Source organism: Canis lupus, chromosome 3 (assembly GCF_003254725.2).
Source record: "Canis lupus dingo isolate Sandy chromosome 3, ASM325472v2, whole genome shotgun sequence".
In the NCBI taxonomy this organism is placed as follows: Eukaryota; Metazoa; Chordata; class Mammalia; order Carnivora; family Canidae; genus Canis; species Canis lupus.
In genome coordinates, this window is record NC_064245.1 from 23,467,620 (window position 1) to 23,488,520 (window position 20,901).

Consider the following 20,901-nt stretch of genomic DNA (forward strand, 5'->3'; position numbering starts at 1 on the left):
GCTTTGGGTTATAGTTTAGAAATCAGTGGGGGATTGAAGGGGACAACTACACAAATCTGGAGACTAAAATACTAATGTATTGAATGAGGATGGTGAGATTTGAATTAAACCTACAAGGGTGGGATGAATTTGGAAAGGGAATGAGAACACATAGAAAAAAGGATATTTGAGGACAATTGAACAGATACATGAAATATTGAATTATAAGGCCTTTGTAGTGTCAAATCAGCTAGTTTAAAGATCTTTAGTGCTTCATTTAAGTAAGAAAATGTATCCTAATTATGTCCCCAATGTCTCTTTAATACTAACTGGGAGATGAGTCATGTTACTTCCCAACTTCCCAATATTCTGGTTTAGTTTTATAAATTATGTATTTTTTTAACTCAGTGGCAAAACAATGGAACTAAAGCTTCCATTCATTTTTTAAAATTATTTTTCCCATTTGTACCTATTTCCAAAATGAGAAAATTGCAAATGCACTGCTAATTGCTGTTAACATGATTCACTGTTTAACTGGATTGTGAAACCCATGTGAGCTATATCACTACTAAACATAGAAAGTGTTTTTTGTGGTTCTATTTTAATGAATCTATTTATCTAATAAGCATTAGTTTGATGCTTTTTTGAGTTAGTTTAAAATCACGGATTTATTTTTTCGTGAGATGATCAAATGGTCATTAGAGCAACTATTGTCTTTTTAACCATTATTCCTTTTCTCTCCTGCCTCAAGAAAGTAAATCTGATTTATTTTTTATTTATTTATTTTTGTAAATCTGATTTATATGACTATATAGCTATATGTTAGTATATGTATAATTATATATAGATCTATATAACTAAAACATAGATGAAGACATAAGGTTTTCTCTTTGGTAAGTCTAGTAATGTAGCTTAATGAAACATGAATTTTATTGAGCAACACAGAGGATTGTATTAAATATTTATTCATATTTTTCTTTCTTTTGACAAATGTTTACTGAGCCCTACAACATTGTAGACATTATTCTAAAATTACAGTTATAATGGTGAGCAAAAAGTCACAGCCCTGACCTTATAGTACTCCTAATCCGATGGAGTACAAATATGTACTTATACAACTATATGTATTCATAGTTACATGTATTATATATTACTAACTGTACTCAAATAGATGGCATTCTCCAAATTTGGAACAGGAATCAAAACGCATGTGAAAAACTGATAGAATAGAGAAGATTTTGTAATTCTCTAAATACTTTCAATGCAAATACATTGCATTGTGTCCCAAATATTCTGCAGTTCTAAGAGTATAGAACTGACCAAACCATTTGCTATCTGAAGTCTTTGACCAGGAGAGAATATCCCTCTTTCTATTTTCACAAGGAAGAAATTGGTAATGGCAACTTTTAAGTCCTAAAGCATGTCCTCTTTGGGCCATTGGCCAAAAAACAAATGAACAAACAAATAATAAAACAAAAACCATATAAACCAAAACCTATCTCTAAATGCATCTCTGAATACTTATAGAAGCAACTCTACAACCTGTTTAAATGACTGAGTTCACAAATTTGAATGATAGTTTACTTTGCTTTGCTTTAGTAATCACACAGACTTACACATACACTAGCATACACATTCATATTTTTAACATTTAATATCTGGGCAAACATGAATAATCATACATAAATATCATTGTTATTTTTTCATTACTGCAGTTGAATCAAAACTTCTGAAATATTATCAGAGTTTAAGAATATATATTTCTTGTTTCTTTTTTATGGAAATAATGAATTACAGAGATAATTTCAAAGCTGCAGAGCTTATTTTGTTTATAACTAACTAGATTTATAATATAGCAAACAAAATGATCCATAAGTCAATATGAATTGAGTAACATCCCTATGTAAAATAGATTATAATATGCTAAGAGATGTATTTTACATCTTTCATAATGAACTATTCCTATTTGATGGTGAGCCACACTGGGTATACAATTGGATCGTTTTTGAGTTTTTTGTGTTTTTAAAGATTTTGTTTATTTATTTGAGAGAGAGTGAGGGCAAGAGAAATCAGAGAGGGAGAGGGAGAAGCAGACATGCTGCTGAATAGGGAGCCCAACGTGGGTCTCAATCCCAGGACCCTAGGATCATGACCTGAGCTGAAGGTAGACACGTAACTGACTGAACCACCGAGGTGTCCCTAGAATTATTTTTGAATGGATAGACTTTCTAGGTTATAAAAGTTTATTTAAAATACCCAAAGATAAGACAAAGACAGGAGACAAGAATTGTTGATACCATATTGAACTAAAGCCTGTCCAGTGAAGAAGTATGTGTGACTTAATATCATATGTGTATCAGAGTAATATACAGCCCTTTGGGTTTGGGTATTGTTCTTGACACTTGATCCTGTGGAACAAAAGAGAAAGGGAGGGAAGTGGGGAGAAAAGAAGGAAGGGAAGTCCGCAAGTTTCCTCCTCCTGCCACCTACTAACCCAGTTCACGAACATGTACACTGCTAGACCATCCTGAATAAACAGTGACCAGTTTCAAAATCAGGGCAGGTTTATTGTATCAAAATGTGGTCATGAGCTCTGTGGAAAAATTATGTGCTGAAAGCCCAGCTGCCCTCGGAATGCAATGCCCACAATGTTTTAGTTGTGGTGGAATGTCATCCAGGCACACACAAACTTGATTGCACACATCGCTGTCCCCAAATGGGTCATATGCTTACCTAGATGAATAATGGAGGCCAGGAAAATGGAAACGATTTATTTGGTTCTGAGATATAAACTTCCCTTCTAAATCCAAAGGAGAAGTCATTTTCCCCCAAGTTTTGAGGTAGATACGCAAATAAACCTCAAGATTCAATACAAGATAAAGAGCTTTGAGAGCTGGTGAAGCAACCACAGTACACACACAGGCTTCCTATAAGCCTGATAATTTACTACTGCAGTCCCGACAGCTGCTCCTTGGCTGTTTCCTACTGCAACAAGTCTTGATAAGTATAGCCATCATTCTCAACATTTCGACTTAGTAACAGTCACGTGTTGCACTTTTTTAAAAATTCAGAATTCTGAACTACCACACACACTCAAATTTAGTAGATCTGGGGCATTTTAATGAACATCCAGGGTAATTCTGTTATGAGCAATAAGAGGACCACACAGCTAAGTTCTCTATATCAGATATATACATTGACTATCTGTTTATCTATTGTCACCATTGTTTCAGTACATCCTTCCACATTGTGACCAGGTTGAGCAATACAGAGTTATTTGTTCAGTTTTGTTTTGGTTGGTGCATGTGTTTCATGGTAGGGGGGTGGGGTTTGTAAAGATTTTATTTTCGAGAGAGAAAGCACATAAGTGAGGGTGGGGGGCGTGGAGCAGAGGGAGAGGAAGAGGGAGACAAAATCTCAAGCTGACTCTGTGCTGAGCGTGGAGCCTGATGTGGGGCTCCATCTCTTGACCCTGAGATCATGGCCTGAGCTGAAGTCAAGATTCAGACCCTTAACTAACTGAGCCACCCAGGGGCCCCAGAACATGTATTTTTAATTTCCAGGATTAAAGGAACTTGCCTGTGACAAAGACTTATTTTTTGATTTGCCGATTTCATGAATTCTGAGAAACAAATAGGAAAAGTGAAAAATCATTTGGGTAGCATGGTAATCATTTCACTTAAATATCACTAAATAGGCCACTAATGTCTACTTTGAGGCTTATTTGTACCTTTGGGGCTCTAGCTGCCCGTTAATAGTTCATGATGCTCTGTTTGGTAATGTAGCTAGCAACCTACAAGGCCATCTTCGCCAGAGATAACTGCAACAGTAAATTAATAGTAATACTAACCCTTATGTATGTGCCTTTGCTACAAAGATTTTTTTAGGTATTACAGGCTTAAGTGTAGGTTTGTGCACTGCTTACCCCACAGGCTTTGGTTTTAAGACATTCTAATTGCAGGCAGCCCCAGTGGCCCAGCGTTTTAGCGCCACCTTCGGCCCAGGGCGTGATCCTGGAGACCCAGGATCGAGTCCTGCGTCGGGCTCCCTGCATGGAGGCTGCTTCTCCCTCTGCCTGTGTCTCTGCCTCTCTTTTTCTCTGTGCCTGTCATGAATAAATAAAATCTTAAAAAAAAAAAAAAAAGACATTCTAATTGCTAAGACCTCTATAAATTTGGAATTGTCTTTGCTTCTGTGCTGGCTAGTTCTTTGCTAACATTTCTTGCCTATCCATATACAATGGAGGGATAAAAATCTTAGCATTTCTAATCTTACTTCCTTAGGCATCTCATGTTTAGGATATTTTAACTGTGTACTCCAAATTCCACCTGCCTGTGTCTATCTGTAGACTGTAAGGGACCTAAAGAAGCTTTCTGGTCCCTACATCCAGGGTTTTTTTCTCCCTGATGCTTGTCCAAGGAACACTGTTAGAGATCTAGCCAGTCCTCATTCTATGGCCCTTTCCCCTTTTTCTCTTTCTCTTATAGTGTATACTGAATCAACACTTTGGGAGACAGTAGGCATAGTAGAAAGAGTTTGGTTTGAAAGTCACATTGACATGAGCTCAAATTCAAATTGACCTTAGACAAATTGCTCAGTCTCTCTGATCCTCTGTATCTATCAAATATGAGTAATTTTCATCTCATTATAGCTTTACAAATTGAGTTCACACACATAAAGTGGTTGGGGCTTTTTTTCACACTTTCAATCTCCGGACTTTTGCTAACAATGACCATCTAAGTGAGTACTTCAAGGCTTTATGGTATTTTCCTAAAAGGGAATTCCTGGAAGCTACTGACAGTTTTCCTCTTCAAACATGTTATGATATATTTTGGACATAATAAAGCAGTAAATGGCTTTTTAAATATTTATGTTCTCCACACCATGCATGCCAACTGTGTTTGCTTTCTCCATTCCTTTATGTGCCAAAGAGACAAGCCAAACAATGTGAGAGGGAAATACTGTCAGGACACAAAGTAAGTTTGTCAAAGTTGTGCTCTGTGCACATGTAACCTTAATGGGAAAAATCAGAGACTGCCCCCTGGTTACACAGTGATACCTTGGTTAACAAATCACCTGGGAACAAAGCTCTTTTACAAGCAATTCAGCTGAGTAAATTTTTATTTTAAAACTTCGTGAACCGGGGATCCCTGGGTGGCGCAGCGGTTTGGCACCTGCCTTTGGCCCAGGGCGCGATCCTGGAGACACGGTATCGAATCCCACGTTGGGCTCCCGGTGCATGGAGCCTGCTTCTCCCTCTGCCTATGTCTCTGCCTCTCTCTCTCTCTCTCTGTGACTATCATAAATAAATAAAATTTAAAAAAAAAACTTCATGAATCAGATGAAATAGTACTGGCTGGTGTCATATAACTCAATGGTAATATTTGGGGTAAACTCTACTTGTGCACAGAGCAGAAATACCTCCTCACAGAGGATGTCCTGGTGTAATGGTGAAAAGTGGATTCTAGGCAAAATTGTGAAGCAACTTCAGATAAACTCTTCACTCATTACCACTGTGCTCAATCCTCCATATACACAGAGCAGATTATTACCCTTGGAGTCTGACCCTTAAAAACTCTTCCCTTTTAAAGCAGGAATCAGATGGGTTCCCACTTTGAGTTATAATTCATGTTACCTTATATTGATATTATTTAGTCATGTCTTGGGGTGCCTGGATGGGTCAGTCAGTTTAGCATCCAACTCTTGATTTCAGCTCAGGTCATGATCTTGGGGTTGTAAGATCGAGCCCCAAGTTAGTCTCTGCACTGGGTGTGGAATCTGCTTAAGATTTTCTCTCCCTCTGCACCCTCTCCCCAATTTTTTTTAAATACCTCTCTAAAAACAGAAATCATAATGATTCACACTTTGGATTATAGTTAATGTGACTTTATATTGGTATCAGCTAGTAATGCCTCAATCCTAACTACAAGTTAGTACCCTTGAGAGAGATTCTGACTAATTGGTTTGGGAGGGGGGCAGAGTTTGGCATTCTAATATAAATTCATGATTATGAACCACTGCTTTAGCATAAAGTTATATTTTCATATTGTGTCCTCTCCTTTTAGAATATCTGTTATCATTTGTGGGTTGCAGACCATGTGTGTCAGAACCACATGGGGTCAGCCTTCAATAGGTAGGTTCCTGTGGCCTCACCACAGAATCACCACTTCTGAATCTTAAAATGTGTGGTACATGCAAGTTGACTGTGCTTGTGTGTAACCCCGGTCTGATTTATAAATTCTACTTCATGAAACAACATTTTTACTATCTACAATCTCTTTTGATTTCTCTTTGCTAATAGAAAATTCCCACAAAGCGGTGATGGTGGGGTATTCATATGTTATATACCATTTATATTTTTAAACAGTATAATTCATAATAATTTACACTCAAACTAAATAAACTTAATCTTGTTTGCAAAAAAGAAGAGAAAATCAGATCCAGACAATGGAATGGTCTTTTCTAATAAATATGTATTTTAGAGTATAAAAATTTATAAATGTTAATTAAATGTAAATACCCATTAATTTGTCATTATCTAATCATCTAATGACAGATTGCTAAAGTATTCACAAAATTGCAAGTCAGGAGCTTATAGTCATTGTTTGAAAACGCAAAATATATTTATATTCAATTTCTCTTTCTCTCTCTCTTTCCCACCCCATCCACCCGTACCCTCTCCTTGTCCCCATTTCACCTCTTTTCCTCTTACCATAGCATCAGACGAAGAAGAGCCAACTTCAGCAGGTAAAGTTCTTATGTTGCTAAGATTATATCTATTTAATTTAATGCGCTCAATAATGGACCCTTCGTACTTTGAAGTGTATTTTTCAGGTTTCAATCAGAAAACTGGCAGTTTTATTTACTTTTTTATTTCTTGGACCCATTATGCTGTCCCAGATTAAATGCTTTTGGTTACAAGTTTTAAATAAAAAGAGAAAAGAATTGAAACTGAACCCTGCAGAGGAAAACATAATATTAAATATCACAACATTAAATAATAAGGAAATGAGAAAATTAAAACATTAAGAAAAATTCCAAAAATAATGAAATAAGGAGGAAAAACAAAAATGATAATATGCAGAAAAATACTAAAATGAGCAAGATGAAAAAAGGAAAATGATAAAATGATCTTCTATGATAGAATATTGCGTTGTCAAATACATAACTGACACTGAACATACTATTCATTTAAGTTTAAGGATAAAAATCATACTCTTGTCTCAAACACTCACTTTATTTAAAACTAATTTTTACCATTATAACTTAGTGATACTGAAACCTGGCTGGCATCATAACTCTACTTCTCATCCAGCTAACCAGCATTCACTAAGCACAGGCTCAGGTTTGAACTAAATACTATGAAGAATGCTAGTGGTAGAGAAAGCACTGTATTTTCAACAAGGTTCTACTAGGGTAATGGGATGGATCAAAGAGAAATGCCAGGAGCCTAAAGACCAGACACATTTATAAGGATAAAATAGGCAGCACAGCTGTTGTGATTAGCAATAAATAAAAGGCCCAAGCAGACCAGCGACATCAGGAAAAAGGAGTCAAGTCCTGAGATTTAAGGGGTTCAGAGGCTGGGCTGAAAAGAAAAAGGAGACCTCAGCACTAGATTCCTTCTTAGACAAGTAATTGAGGAAAGACGTTAGATCTGAGAGACAAAAACAGGAAATGGTTACTGAAACCAGTGGACAAAAGGCAGCCTGATTTTATAGGAAGGAGGGGGAAATCTAGCCCAGTTACTGGAACTTAGATACGGAGTAGTCTTATTTCAATTCATAGACCTAACTTATTTCAACTGGTGAGAGACTTCCTGATTTCAACCTTCCTCCAAAAGTGGGGATTTTTACCTGTAAGAGTAAATTCAAAAGATAAAAAATTCAATGGAAAAAAATTCAATGAAAAAAAAAAAAGAAATATCTTTCATAAACCCCAAGGATGCCTTATTACATGATGCTTATTTTAATTCCTTTGGTAATGGAATCGCAGAATAAGATAAACTCTCAATTATTTCATTTTCATAATCTCATTAATTTGTAGTCTGATTTGGATGATAAAAGCTCCCTATCATTATCTCCATGTCTAGTCAGTATTGTATAGCCTATTTTTAGGAGCAACCTAATCGCATGACTCTATAGCAAACTCATCTGGTGATATGACTCCTTTGTTAATATGATTCCTCGGCCTAATTCCTGACTTCTTTTTCCCCTTATTTGAGGCAATAGTGTTCACAGGGTTGCCCAAAGATTCTGTATTTCTCAACCTTATTTGACTTTTCTCTTTGTATCAGCCCTCATGAGCAAGATGCTCTTCTAGACCAGGCTCATTCCTTTTCCATCTTATACCTCACACCTTGCTTCGTTGCCTGCCGAACAATTTTGGTGTCATTGCAAAAATACTATTGTTTTTTCACAGTGAGGATTAATTTCAACCTAGTATAAATAATATTTAAGTATAATATAACTATTTCTTGGTGTGATTTTATTATTTTAAAGTTGTTTTAATAATTTATCTGCCTACTAAGAAAATCTTTCGGTAAATGCAACTAAATACTTTTACTCTAAATATTTATTTTATTCTAGAGTGATCTGAACATCATAAAGTTAAATTATGGTTTAAAAGTATTTTTGTATTTGGACGCGACCAGTTGTTTTTGTTGTGATTTTAGCATAGATTTTTAGAATAGAACAAATGTATTCTTTTTCATTAATAATTTATTTAATATTTCTTGAACAAATGTATTCTTAAGAAATACTTTAATTTCATGTACAGATTTACATTGAGATAATTTGTCGTTTAGGAAAGGAGGCACTCCTTCTATATAAAAACTACCAGTAGGAGCTAAATATTTTCTCTCTAATTTCTTAAAGTATATAATAAAAAGTATTGTGTAGTTGTATTAAAACTTTTGACAAAATATTTAATATGAGATTTGTGAAAATTTGGTTCAATAAGGAATATGAATAGTTGTGGAAAGTGGACTGAATATTTTAGTACTGTTTGGTAAGTTTTGCCACCAGATTTTTCAACATTTTTCTTAAATGAATATTTATTATCTTTTTATGTGTCCTTTCCAGTAATATTTATCAAAATGTATGTTTCATTTAAAACTATTATGCAGAAAATATTTATTTCATATATTGTTAATAATTCTCTGTTTCTACTTTTATCTTCTTCCATTAACAGAATTTATCTCGAATAATTTTTTCTAAGCTCAGACTCATGTATGGTCCTTTATTATTTCTTTTTTTCTGGGATTTCACCATCCTGTTTAAATCATTAATGAAATGCAATCTTTTGTTTGTCCCCCCAATTTTACCTGAATAAAATATTTATATGTTCCTAGATGATATCTTTATCAGACTCATGTTATACTTTCTTCAGATTCACAGCATAATTGGGCAGTAACTCCTTCAAATACATACTTTAATTTTTTTAAATTAAATAATTTTAATGTTTCCATTAGGAGATCTGCTACTCCTCAAAATTCAATAGAAGAATTAATAAAATAAATGGGGATGTCATAGGCTCCTGATTATTAGTTACTAATGTATGAATTACAAATTAAGAATGATTCTTTGTTTTAAGCAAATCTACACATGATTTATCAGTGCAGGTCCCTAATAGATACTACTACTGAATGATACTATTTATTAAATGTTTGCAATGTATGAGTATCATATAACAAGTACCCCACAGGTACACAGAATTAGATCAATCATAATTCCACAATGTGACAAATTCTCATTGTTCAAAACCATTTCTGAAAAGAATAATTCTAGGTTTCTATCTTGAATAACATATAGTATGAAAAAAAATCAGAAAGACAGTATAACTCTGAAAAAATTAATGAAATATTAGATAGTGTTTTACTCATGTTATAATGCTACAAAGTGATATAGGCTTTTTGCTTTATAATAGAGCCTATTTGATTAAGCTTTTATTCAGAATTATTATGACTGCTATTATTAAAATAGATAACTGACCCCTCCAGTCTGTTTCCATATTACAATGTTTACAATATTTCTAAGTTTATTCTGTCTTTATTCAAATATGCCTAATTTCTCTTATTTGAACTTCTTAATTGCCATGCAGAAAAGCAAGTGCTTACTGCTTCTTTTGTGTTATTTTGTGGAGAAGGAAGCATAATATGTCACATCTGCATCTCTCCTCGCGGGGATATATCCTGTTCTTGAATATAGAGCATCTGCTTGTTAATCATTCAGTTCTGAAGCTTCTGATAGGTTGCATTAGCCTAGAGTAACATGTTTTTGTAGCATCTGCGTTACTAGGGCAGTTTCATCTAACACCTGTTTCTGTAACTACCGAGACCTCCTCTTTATTTATCTTAGTTGAATCTTATTCTCAGATATTTAAACATTTTATTTCATTCGGTATAAAAACACATCCATGACCTATTCAAGAAATTTCTTCAATTAGGTTATATCGCAATAATTACAAACTAATGAAATTCACATTTTGAGTGGCCATACAAATGCTGTACTTTCAAATGGATCACCTTTACAGGTGATATGTATAATCCAATTATGTTGCTGTTGCTCAAATAGTTTTTGGAAGCTCTCTTTTGAAATCTCTTTCAGAATCTACTTATGACTTTGTAACATAAATTATTCCTTTATAGTTTCAGAACTGTGCTCCTATATTCATCAGACTTTGGCATAATAAATATGCCTTCGAAAACAAAGATTTGTAATTAGTGTGTGTATGGTGTGTGTGTGTGTGTGTGTGTGTGTGTGTATCTGGGCATGTGAAATACAGATAAGTTTCTAACTTTGAAACAAAATCAGTTTACAACTTTTGAAAGGTGATAAATAATATTTAGATTAAATTTCATAAAATAACACTCTTTAATAAAGTTAAGTCCATGGCTCCTTCCCACTCAGTTGCACAAATCCAATTTTCATTTATCTTTTATTTAAATTTCATAATAGGGACAGGTTTCATAAACTGATTATACCGATACTTTTGTCTGTGTTCTTTAAAAAATTAAGACATTTGCATTAGAAAATTGACTTCTACAAATGAGCTAATCTATATAATTTAATTTATTAATCATAAGGTATATTAAATCAAGCTTATTCTCATATAAATTTCCTCATTCCTCTTAATTTATTTTGTCTTATTAGCTATTATTTTACCTCTCTAGAAATACCATTTAGTGATCAAATTGATTAAATCATTATAGCAACAGGGCCAGAAATGAAAAATGTTATTAAATGGGATCAAAAAATCACTATAAATTGGCCTGTGGAGATCTTATACTCTACTTTAGGACAGTGGCTAACATTAAAACCACTTACTGTTTTGTTCCTAGCATCATAAAAACAAAGCTTGATTTTTTTTTCTTCACTTGCCTAAGGAGAGATTTTTAAAATTGCTTTGTCACTTTTTCTTAATATCAAAGAAGGGAACTGGATTTGGGCTTAAATAAAAGTAGCTGTTAATACTGAGCTAACAAATAATGACTAAAAATTATGATTAGTTAAATGCAACTTTCAGGTGAATGTAAAGACAGAATCTTTTTAGCAATCAGCTATGTTAAAACACTGAACTATGAAAGCCCTACTGTTCTTTACATGTTTATAAAGTTAAAATTTCATAATTTACTTAAATGCAAAACTGTATTTGAGGACTATCAATATCTGATCCCACTTGGTAGTGATGATAGACATTACCATCTGGATACAATAGTTTATGATAAATTTAATGTAACCTCTGTGATGCCCATGATAGATGCAGACAATAGTGATTGGGCACACCAGAGCATCATTATTTTTACTGGTTCCTTCCAAATCCTTTAATATGTTTAATCTTTCAAAAGATCAGTTTGACCATTGAGGAAGTACACATAAGAACACTAATCATCTACACATGTAACAAAACATTGACTAGCATTAGTAAGGATTTATAGCAATAGTTTTACATTTATCAATATATATTTATGACTTTATAGATAAACCATATATATGATTATAGGGATAAGCCATCTATGTGTGTATATATATATGTATATACGTGTGTGTATATATATATTTGTATATATATGCTTAAAATAAATGTTACATATCTGTGCAGCTAAACACGGTACACACAGTGATTAGATATTTTTCTCTAACTTTTAAAATATTCAATTTTGGCCCTACAAAAGCTTCCCTTCTGTTTATAGTGAATTTTGTGATTTTCGTAACTATGCTATAGATTTCTTTTAGATTGCTTTCCTGTTTTTTTTTTTATGAAATTTAATTCTGCATGGCTGACTTTGCTCAATAATTCTACAACTCATGCATTTTGAAAAGGAATAATATCTTACCATATTATTCTCTAATGAACAAGAGTTGCTTTAGCATTCTGATCTTAGCACTTTATTTCCTTGGGGTCTGAAATAAAGCTTCATATCCTTGTTTTTGTTCGCCCTACATTTGTTACAAATTTTCTCCTTTTCTATATAGATAGATTTTCTCTCTAGTGCCTGGAGCAACTTTACTAATTATTTTATCAAGTATATTCTTGTTCATAAAGATATAAATGTTAAAAAGCTTAAATGTTAAAAATTTATATGTAAAAACCAGAAGTTTATTGCTATGATCTCTAAAAACCAGAAGTCATTTATTTGCAGATTCTCAATAAAATAAGGAAGAAATCATTGCTTTTAAAGATTTAGCTTTGTCCAGTTTACTGAGGCATTAGTGAAAAGACCAAATATAGCTGACTTTTTTTTTATAAAACAGAACTTTTTTTATTGATAGATGTGATACTGATATTGAGCTGTAAGAAAAAAAAAGTTTTTATTTAAAATCTGTTTTATGTAGATAGCATTTTCTCATGTTTTTACTAAGATAAATTTCACTGTAGTATAGGATCATGTTACCAGTAGGGAATTTGGAAGATTACCTACTCCATATCTTTTCTATCATCTTTCCCCAAAAAGTATAAATGTAAATTTGAAGTAAGTTAAAATTTTGCCAAGAAATATGTGAAATAACAAAAATCCCTCCTATAACTTGAAGATATAATTTCTTCAGTAGTATATGTTAACATCTAGCAATGCATACATTCTTAAGTTATTATGTCACATGCTTTAATTAATTAATTAATTAATTTATTCCATTTTATAAAAAGAGAGAGCAGGAGGGTAGTGGGAAGGAACAGAGACACAGAGAGAATCCTAAGCAGGCTTCATGCCCAGCGCAGAGCCTGACATGGATCTTAATCTCATGACCCAGAGATCATGACCTGAACAGAAATCAAGAGTTGGACCTCAACTGACTGAGCTACCCACATGCCTCTTTGTGACGTGCTTTTAGTTTTAAAAGAAAAGTCAGTTTAATGTTGCTTGAATACTAGGGGATTTTATTGGTTTACAGAATTGATCATGAGTAGCTCAGTGTTCTCGCTAAAAATCTGTGTTTTGTTTTTCTTTCCCCATCTTTTTGTTCTGTCTTCTGTGGTATAAAATTTATTTTCATTTTCAAACCGGTTTCCCTTGTATGATATGTATGCCAAAAGCTACTGCAGCTATGTGCACCTTTATCTACGTCCAGAGGGAACAAAGAAAGCAACAGTCCTGAGAACCACTCTAATTGGACAGGCTTAGATCCATTCTTTCCACCATCCCTAAAACAACCAGCTCTTCACGCCATTCCCCTAGAGCATGAAGTTGATTTCTGCTTTCTCTCAGGATCAGAGGCTAAGGGGCATATACATGAGTAAGAATCAGGGTACTCTTTTGGAAGAGAAGGGGAGATACATACTAGGTCAATGATGAGTAAAGCCGATAAGAAATAACCATTATAACACCTCTTTGTCATTTTTTACTTTCTTAGTCCTTCTTTTACACTTTGGTATGTTTTTCATATTATTTTATAAAAATTCTTAGGAGACTCTGGAAATCTGATTGTTGAGAAATAACCTCAATACACATCTCTGTAATATTGATGTCTGTATTAATATTTGCAGCATTTTAGATTTTTTTTTCTTGTTTATGTGAGACACAAAGAGAGAGGCAGAGACATAGGCAGAGGAAAAGCCTGATACAGGACTCAATCCCGGCACCCTGGGATCATGCCCTGAACTAAAAGGCAGACGCTCAACCACTGAGACACCCAGGGATCCTGAAACATTTTTTATCATGACTGTTTAAAATCTCAGTTTCAGTATATACTTTATTTTTCTTTCATGTGCTTAAAAACATTTTTGAGCTTGCCAAATCTATGCATATGTATTATATGTATTGAACTGATCTTTCTTTTTTGTTTTAATGACTTGTTTCTACAGAAACTAAGCTTACTCAGCTCTAGTTCTTATGCTGACTGTAATCTTCCTCTCCCACATTCCAAAAAATGACAGTCATGGTAAATTCCATTGTCCAGAAAATTCCTAAGAGTATTAGATACTGTCATTACTTAGCTTAACCCAGGCTGATATTACCTTATTATAGATAAATATTTTTTATCATGAACTTATAGCCAAAACAATAATTTTGTTTGGAATATTAGAAAATGGCCATTCAAATTTAGTAGCCTTTCTAAGCTTGGAGAAAAAAAAATGTGGCTTAATCTTTGCATGCATATTGCTGCAGCTTTAAAAATTCAACTTTTTGAAACTCACCTTCATCATGATATTGAAAAATAACTCCAGAGGTGTAAATAAAATTTTGATTTAACGTCTGTAGAAATTTCATACTATTGCAATTAATAATATTTGGATTTCATGCTGTTAACTTTTAGAATGCTGGGAGAAAAAACAAAGATGAAAACCAAGTTAATGTTAAACTCAAATACTGAAAAACCATCAGATTTTTAAAAAATGGTCATAAAGGTATACAAATGGAAATGGAAAGTGTATCAGTCAGGATTCCCCAGAGAAGCAGAACCACTGAAGGGCGTCTGGGTGGCTCAGATAGTCAAGCATCTGACTCTTGATTCTGGCTCAGATCATGATCCTAGGGTCCTGAGATCAAGCCCCACATCAGAGCTGCTTAAGATTCTCTCTCTCCCTCTCCCTCTGCCCCAACACTCCCCACTCCTGCTCACTCTCTCTCTCCCTCCCTCTCTAAAAATAAATGAATACATAAAAACACAAACCATATATGTGTGTATATATATAAATACATAAAATATAAACTCTAAAGAGATTTATATTAAGGAATTGACTCATATGATTGTAGGATCTGGCAAGTCCCAAATCTTTAGGGCAAGCCAGGCCAGTTGGAAACTCAGGTAGGATTTTTATGTTACAGTCTTGAGACAAAGTTCTTTTTTCTCAGGGGAACCTCAGGTTTTGCTCTCAAGGTCTTTAACTGATTGGATGAAGCCCACCCATATTATGGAGGCTAATCTGCTTTTTTAAAGTCAATTGATTGTAGACAGCTACAGATTATCTCCACAGCAACATCTAGACTAGTATTGACCACTGGACACCAGAGTCTAGCCACATTGACACGTAAAGTATAATCATCATAGAGAGCAAATAGAAATTATGTAAATGTAAAATATTTTAATTCTCAACAAATCTATTTCAGAGAAACAAATAAGCATAATTTCTAATGTTTAATAACATGCATGTTGCTCCATTATCTGTACACATGTAGACTTTGAGCTTCTTTAATTTTTAATCCTACCTACATTGGTTAGATTAATCTGTGAGGCCATCTCCAGTTGTCTGGCCTGGCCCATTTTTTTGCTGTCTCTAGTTTCATTTCAAAGTTTAATATAAATAGAGAACTGAAAAGTATTAATTTAATATTCCAGGGATTTGTGGGTTCAAAGAAGACATTAAACTTTCTGATTCATGATGGACAAGATAAAACTCCTTGGACCTGCCATCCTGAACCTGTACTTATAGTGCTTTTATCTTCAGATAAATAGCCATCTTCTTCCTGTATTTTCCTTTTATAGCTTTCATTCTCATCATCTGTAAAATGGGATAATAATAATGCTCACTTTAGAGGTTTGCTATAGGGATCAAACGTGATGATACATTAAAGTATTTACCACGTGGTCCCAATTCTGTAATAAGTATAGGGAATCTAAATGTTATTTTTGCTTTCCTTATCCTCAGTGTTATTTGCCTTATTATTATTATTATTATTTTGATTATGATTGTCAGGCAATATGTGGAGTATTTATTATATGTACAATATTTTATTTAATTTTCATAATAAAGCAACACAGCTTAAAGATAAAAAATATATATCTATATCTATCGCTCTCATCTATCTGTCTATATTCCTACTTAAAGAAGAGAATACTGAATTTTAAAGCATGAAGAAATATGCTCAAAGTTATATAATTAACAAGTAACAGATTCAAGATTCAGATTCAACTTTCCCTAGTAAAACTTGTGCTTATTCTACTTCAGCAAACTTTGCTTTTTTATTCACTTATGAATACTTTTAAATAACATATATTTCTTTCAGTTTTAAAAGCAATACAAAGTTACTCAATTTTATGCATATATTCTAAAATTGAACCTAATAGTGTGCAAAATTTTACCTATCCTTTTAAATAATGATCTGATTACTATAGTAATTTATGGACCTTGTAGATATTTTTTAAAAGAATAAAATAGGAGATGAAAATCCACCTGACTGCCTCCATCTACATTAAATATTTGCATTAAAAAAATTGTCTGCCTCAATTTAGCAGCTCTTAGAGTCTACTACATCTCAGTGGCTCAGGATAGAAACTGGATATAATTTGTACCCTTCTCCATTACCCCCTGTGTATACAGTTTCTAAGACTGCCACCCTGTGCTTCCATTTCTGTAAAACCAGCCCAAACCCTTGGCGCATTCCTGTCATAGGCAGGGCTGTACACTCACAGATCCATCAACTAATGGCTTCTCCTGCAGGTGTCTGTATGACTACTCCATCACATCTTTCCTGTCCTGATTGAAAGACTTCTTAGGAAGGCCTTCTCTTTATCTCTAAAAAGGTTACACCTTTTTCATTTTGTCAGGTCTCCTGGTCTGCTTTACTTTTTAATGTTAACACAGTCTGAACACTCTACATATATAGCTTCTTTATTATCTATACAGGTTGAATATAAACTCTGGAGGCATGGAATTTTTTTGGTTTATTTTATTCAGTACTGAATCTCCAGCTACTAGAATGATGGTCAGTATACAGTAGATGCTTAATAAACGCTTGTTTTATGACTGAATTAATGATTAAAGTCAGCCATACTGATCTTATGTTGATTTTAAAGCACTATCAACCCCAAAACATACATAGTTCTTCCTTATAAAATGAAGTAGAGAGGTGATGATAGATGTATATCTTTATTTAAGAAATAAATAAAAGGATAACACTTATCATTTGCTAAGAATCTTAAAGATGCTTTAAAATTTCTGAAATCCCTTGGCACTGGTCTTTATTTTTCTGTGCTTGTTGCATTAGAGTAGACATGTTTTGTTTAGTAATTCTTTCAGGACGGTGTCATAACAGAGTTAGTAACTTCTACACTGTTAGTAATTACTGTATGGAAACTGCAGCAGTGACTTTAAGAAGCCTCAAACTTGGCAACACCCACAATCCAGTGCTGGGCATGGACAGGAGAGTGGGTTGCTCAGGACAAGGAGGCAGCCCAGAATGGAGGGCCCTGCACACAGGGTCCAGGTGGGCCTGTAGGGCCACATTGCTTCCTGAGTTTGAGTTCCAGAAGAGTAATGAGAAGGGGCCTGCAGTTGTGGAGTATCATAACTTAGTCATGACCATGTCCTTATCGATTCCTATCTCCTCAAGCTCACCTTCAAGAAATCTTTTTTTTTCAAGGTTGCGTGATGGTAGATTTTTTTTTTTTTAGGTCTTTGAGCAGCACATTTAAAAATAAAATGTACCTGGGCATAGTATATTCTGGGGATACACTTTAAAAAATGATTAGCCAAAGCAGACTTTCAATTGCTAGAATTCACCAGGATTTAGAGGTTTGTTCTTTTTTATTCAGCTAATTTTCTGCTTCTCTACACAGAAATCTAAATGAGAAATACCCAGTATTTTTTTATCCAATTTAAGTGATATGTTTAACGTAATATCCATATCTATTCCTATTGAATTCTTTGCTTCTCTAGACATAAATCTAAACAAGAAAATATCCAGTATTTTTTAAATCAAATTTAACAATATCCAGTATTTTTATCCGATTTTAATAATGTTGATAGTTTCAAAAGCTTTGGGAAAATAATGAACAATCCAGTTCTCAAAAATAAAAACAAGGAATAAAACCCACTGTACAATCTTCCAGTGGTTTGTGCCAGTCTTTAGATGTTCTACAGAGGACATCATGATGCTTGTCTGAGACAGAGGCACTCTGAAACCATTTCATCCCATAACTTAGCATTTAAAAATGGATTGGGAGGAATTGTGCAAGTGCTGAGCTAGTAATGTAAACAAAGCAAAGATAAGAATAATTAGAAAGTGAACAGACAGGGATTTTTTTCCCCCCGGAATTTAAACATTCTGCACCTTCACCTATCTAAATACATTATTTTATACTAAGTTTTATTTATAAGGTCATCAAGAAATCATTGACTATTCTAGTTCATGTGAAACTGTTGACTATTCTAGTTCATGTTGAGTTCCTATGATATGCCAGTTCTTTGTCTGAATATTCAAGGAATTTGTCTAGCTTTCAAGATTGCTAAGAATTCATAGAGCTATAAAGAGAGATTAGCATATTGTTAAGTAACTTGGGTTTTCAGATGTGATTTTATTTTCAATATCTTTTGTGTCTGTCTTCCAATTACTCTGTGCTCCCTGACACCTGGGTTGGTGGTAGGAGGTTGAGGGATAAAACTATTGATTCACACTAATTTTATTATTATTCTGGAAATGGGAGAGCCAACAAAAGCTGGTCCCTTCAGGCATTTTTTCATTTTACTCATAAAACTTGTACCTGATTTTTATGACCCATCATGCTATGTTTCTTCTCCCTAGGAGGTAACAGCCTCCTCTATTCTAAGTCATACCTGCTGTGCTCATTCTTACCTCAAAGCTTTAATTCACAATTTTCTGTCTACAGCGTGCTCCTCTTTCCCTATCACATCTCCCAAACCTATTCATCTTTCACACTCACAAAGTGTGAAGAGGTAATAGTTTCTATCCTTAAAGGGATTTGAGTTCCATTGTTATGTACTGGATCTTCATTGGAGTTGTTTTTCCACTTAGGCTGGGGACTTACTCTTGACCATAACTCATCCTTCCCTTGCATTCCCTACAATGATGAAAACAGTCAGGCAGGAGTGAATACCTGTTACACGAACACCGGATAATATCATTAAAAGTATTATCATCTGTTGAGATAATAAAACAGAAAAAGAGAGAGGGGGGAGTCAGAAGGAGAGTGATCGATCAAATGAACAATGCTTTTCAAATACAGAAAATATGTAAACTATCTCATAGTACCCCTGTGCAAGTACTGGGTTTATGCAAATTACAACTATGTAAGTGATGTTTCTTAATATATATCATTCTCTAATCACTTTGATTATCTGAAGGTGTATTAGCTTCCCAATGTTCCCAAAACCAATTACCATAACCCTGATGTTATAAAAGAAACACAAATTTATTCTCTCACAGTTCTGAAGTTTAAAAGTCTGAAATCAAGGTGTCATCAGGGCCATGCTTCCTCTGAGTGTTCTAGGGGAGAATCTTCCCTTGCCTCTTCCAGTCCATGGTGGCTGTCAGCTTTTCTTGGTTTCCTTGGCTATAGCCACATCATTCCAATCTCTGCCCCCATATTGACATTACTTTTTCCTTTTCAGTCTGTGGCTTCTCTTATTCTTTCTATTGTAAGGATACTTGTCATTGAATTTAAGACCCACTCAAGTACTTTAGGCTGATCTCACCTCAAGATCCTTAATTAGGATCTTTTTTTCAAGTAAGATAACATTCAGAGATTCCATGGACTTGGGTGTGGACATATCTTTTGGGGGAACACAATTCAACCTACTGCACCAGCTAAAGTCAGATGTGGTAAATAAACGTAAAATGAATTAGTTTGTCATTTTCTGGACCCAAATTTTGTAAGTAAATGATCATGTTTAGATTCACAAGAGTTGGTAGAGAATTTTTCTTGCGCTTCTGATATTTTGCATTTCCTGGCTTAAAAAAATTGGTCATAAAAATATAATCATGGATCCTAGTTTACTCAATAGAACAATATAGATAGCATTCATAAAGCCTACAGATACTGTCAAAATGTCAGCCAGTGTAATTCAATAAAGGTGAAGCTAATCTCAGTATCAGTGAAAATTGTTTATGCTCTAAGAAATGGTTTCTAGGTAAAAAAATTAGGTAATGACTATAATATGTAATATTTTAAACTTCTGTATGTTTGTGGAACATCTGGAGAGAGAAAAAACAGAGATAAACAACACTATAACCACATTATAAAGTAGCTTCTTTTCATTTTAAAGAAGAGTAATATTCACAAATTTCTTCTTAAATATTTTGACAATTTTATGAATTCTTGATGTTTTATAGATTCTCCAACTTTAATGCTGAATTCATTAATTTGTAAAGACCAAGAAAAGGAAAAGCAGAACTGCATTTATAGAAACCTAAATGCATTTGTTTTATCCAGTCAGCTTAGAGTAACACCAAATGAGAAAACAAAATTAAACCTTACCTTATTTCCATTTCAGTTTTATCATTTATTGGCAGAAAAAAATCAGCTCAATATGGATGATCTGTTATGAATAGAAAACAAATATTTACTGTGGTAAATGAGAACAGTATTTTGTCCAAATTCATTTTAGTAATTTGGGAGCTAAAGCTTAATCTTCCAGTAGTGAATATAGGAATTTTAAAACTATTACTACTTTAAATTTCATTTTCATGATAATTTTAACATGTAAATCTTGTTGGTAAGCTAATATATTTTTTATACCTGGAAA

At 33.8% G+C, this 20,901-nt stretch overlaps 1 protein-coding gene across 2 annotated transcripts in view; it reads left to right on the forward strand.

The window, feature by feature from the left end:
• EDIL3 (EGF like repeats and discoidin domains 3) overlaps positions 1–20,901 on the forward strand; it is a 393,012-nt gene that overhangs the window by 137,104 nt on the left and 235,007 nt on the right. Inside the window, exon 3 of one of the 2 annotated variants that reach the window (XM_025437114.3) lies at positions 6,697–6,726. The exons of the other annotated variant lie outside the window; for it this stretch is intronic. Coding sequence (XP_025292899.1) covers positions 6,697–6,726 — 30 coding nt within the window. The remainder of the gene's footprint in view (positions 1–6,696; positions 6,727–20,901) is intronic. 2 annotated transcript variants of the gene reach the window in all.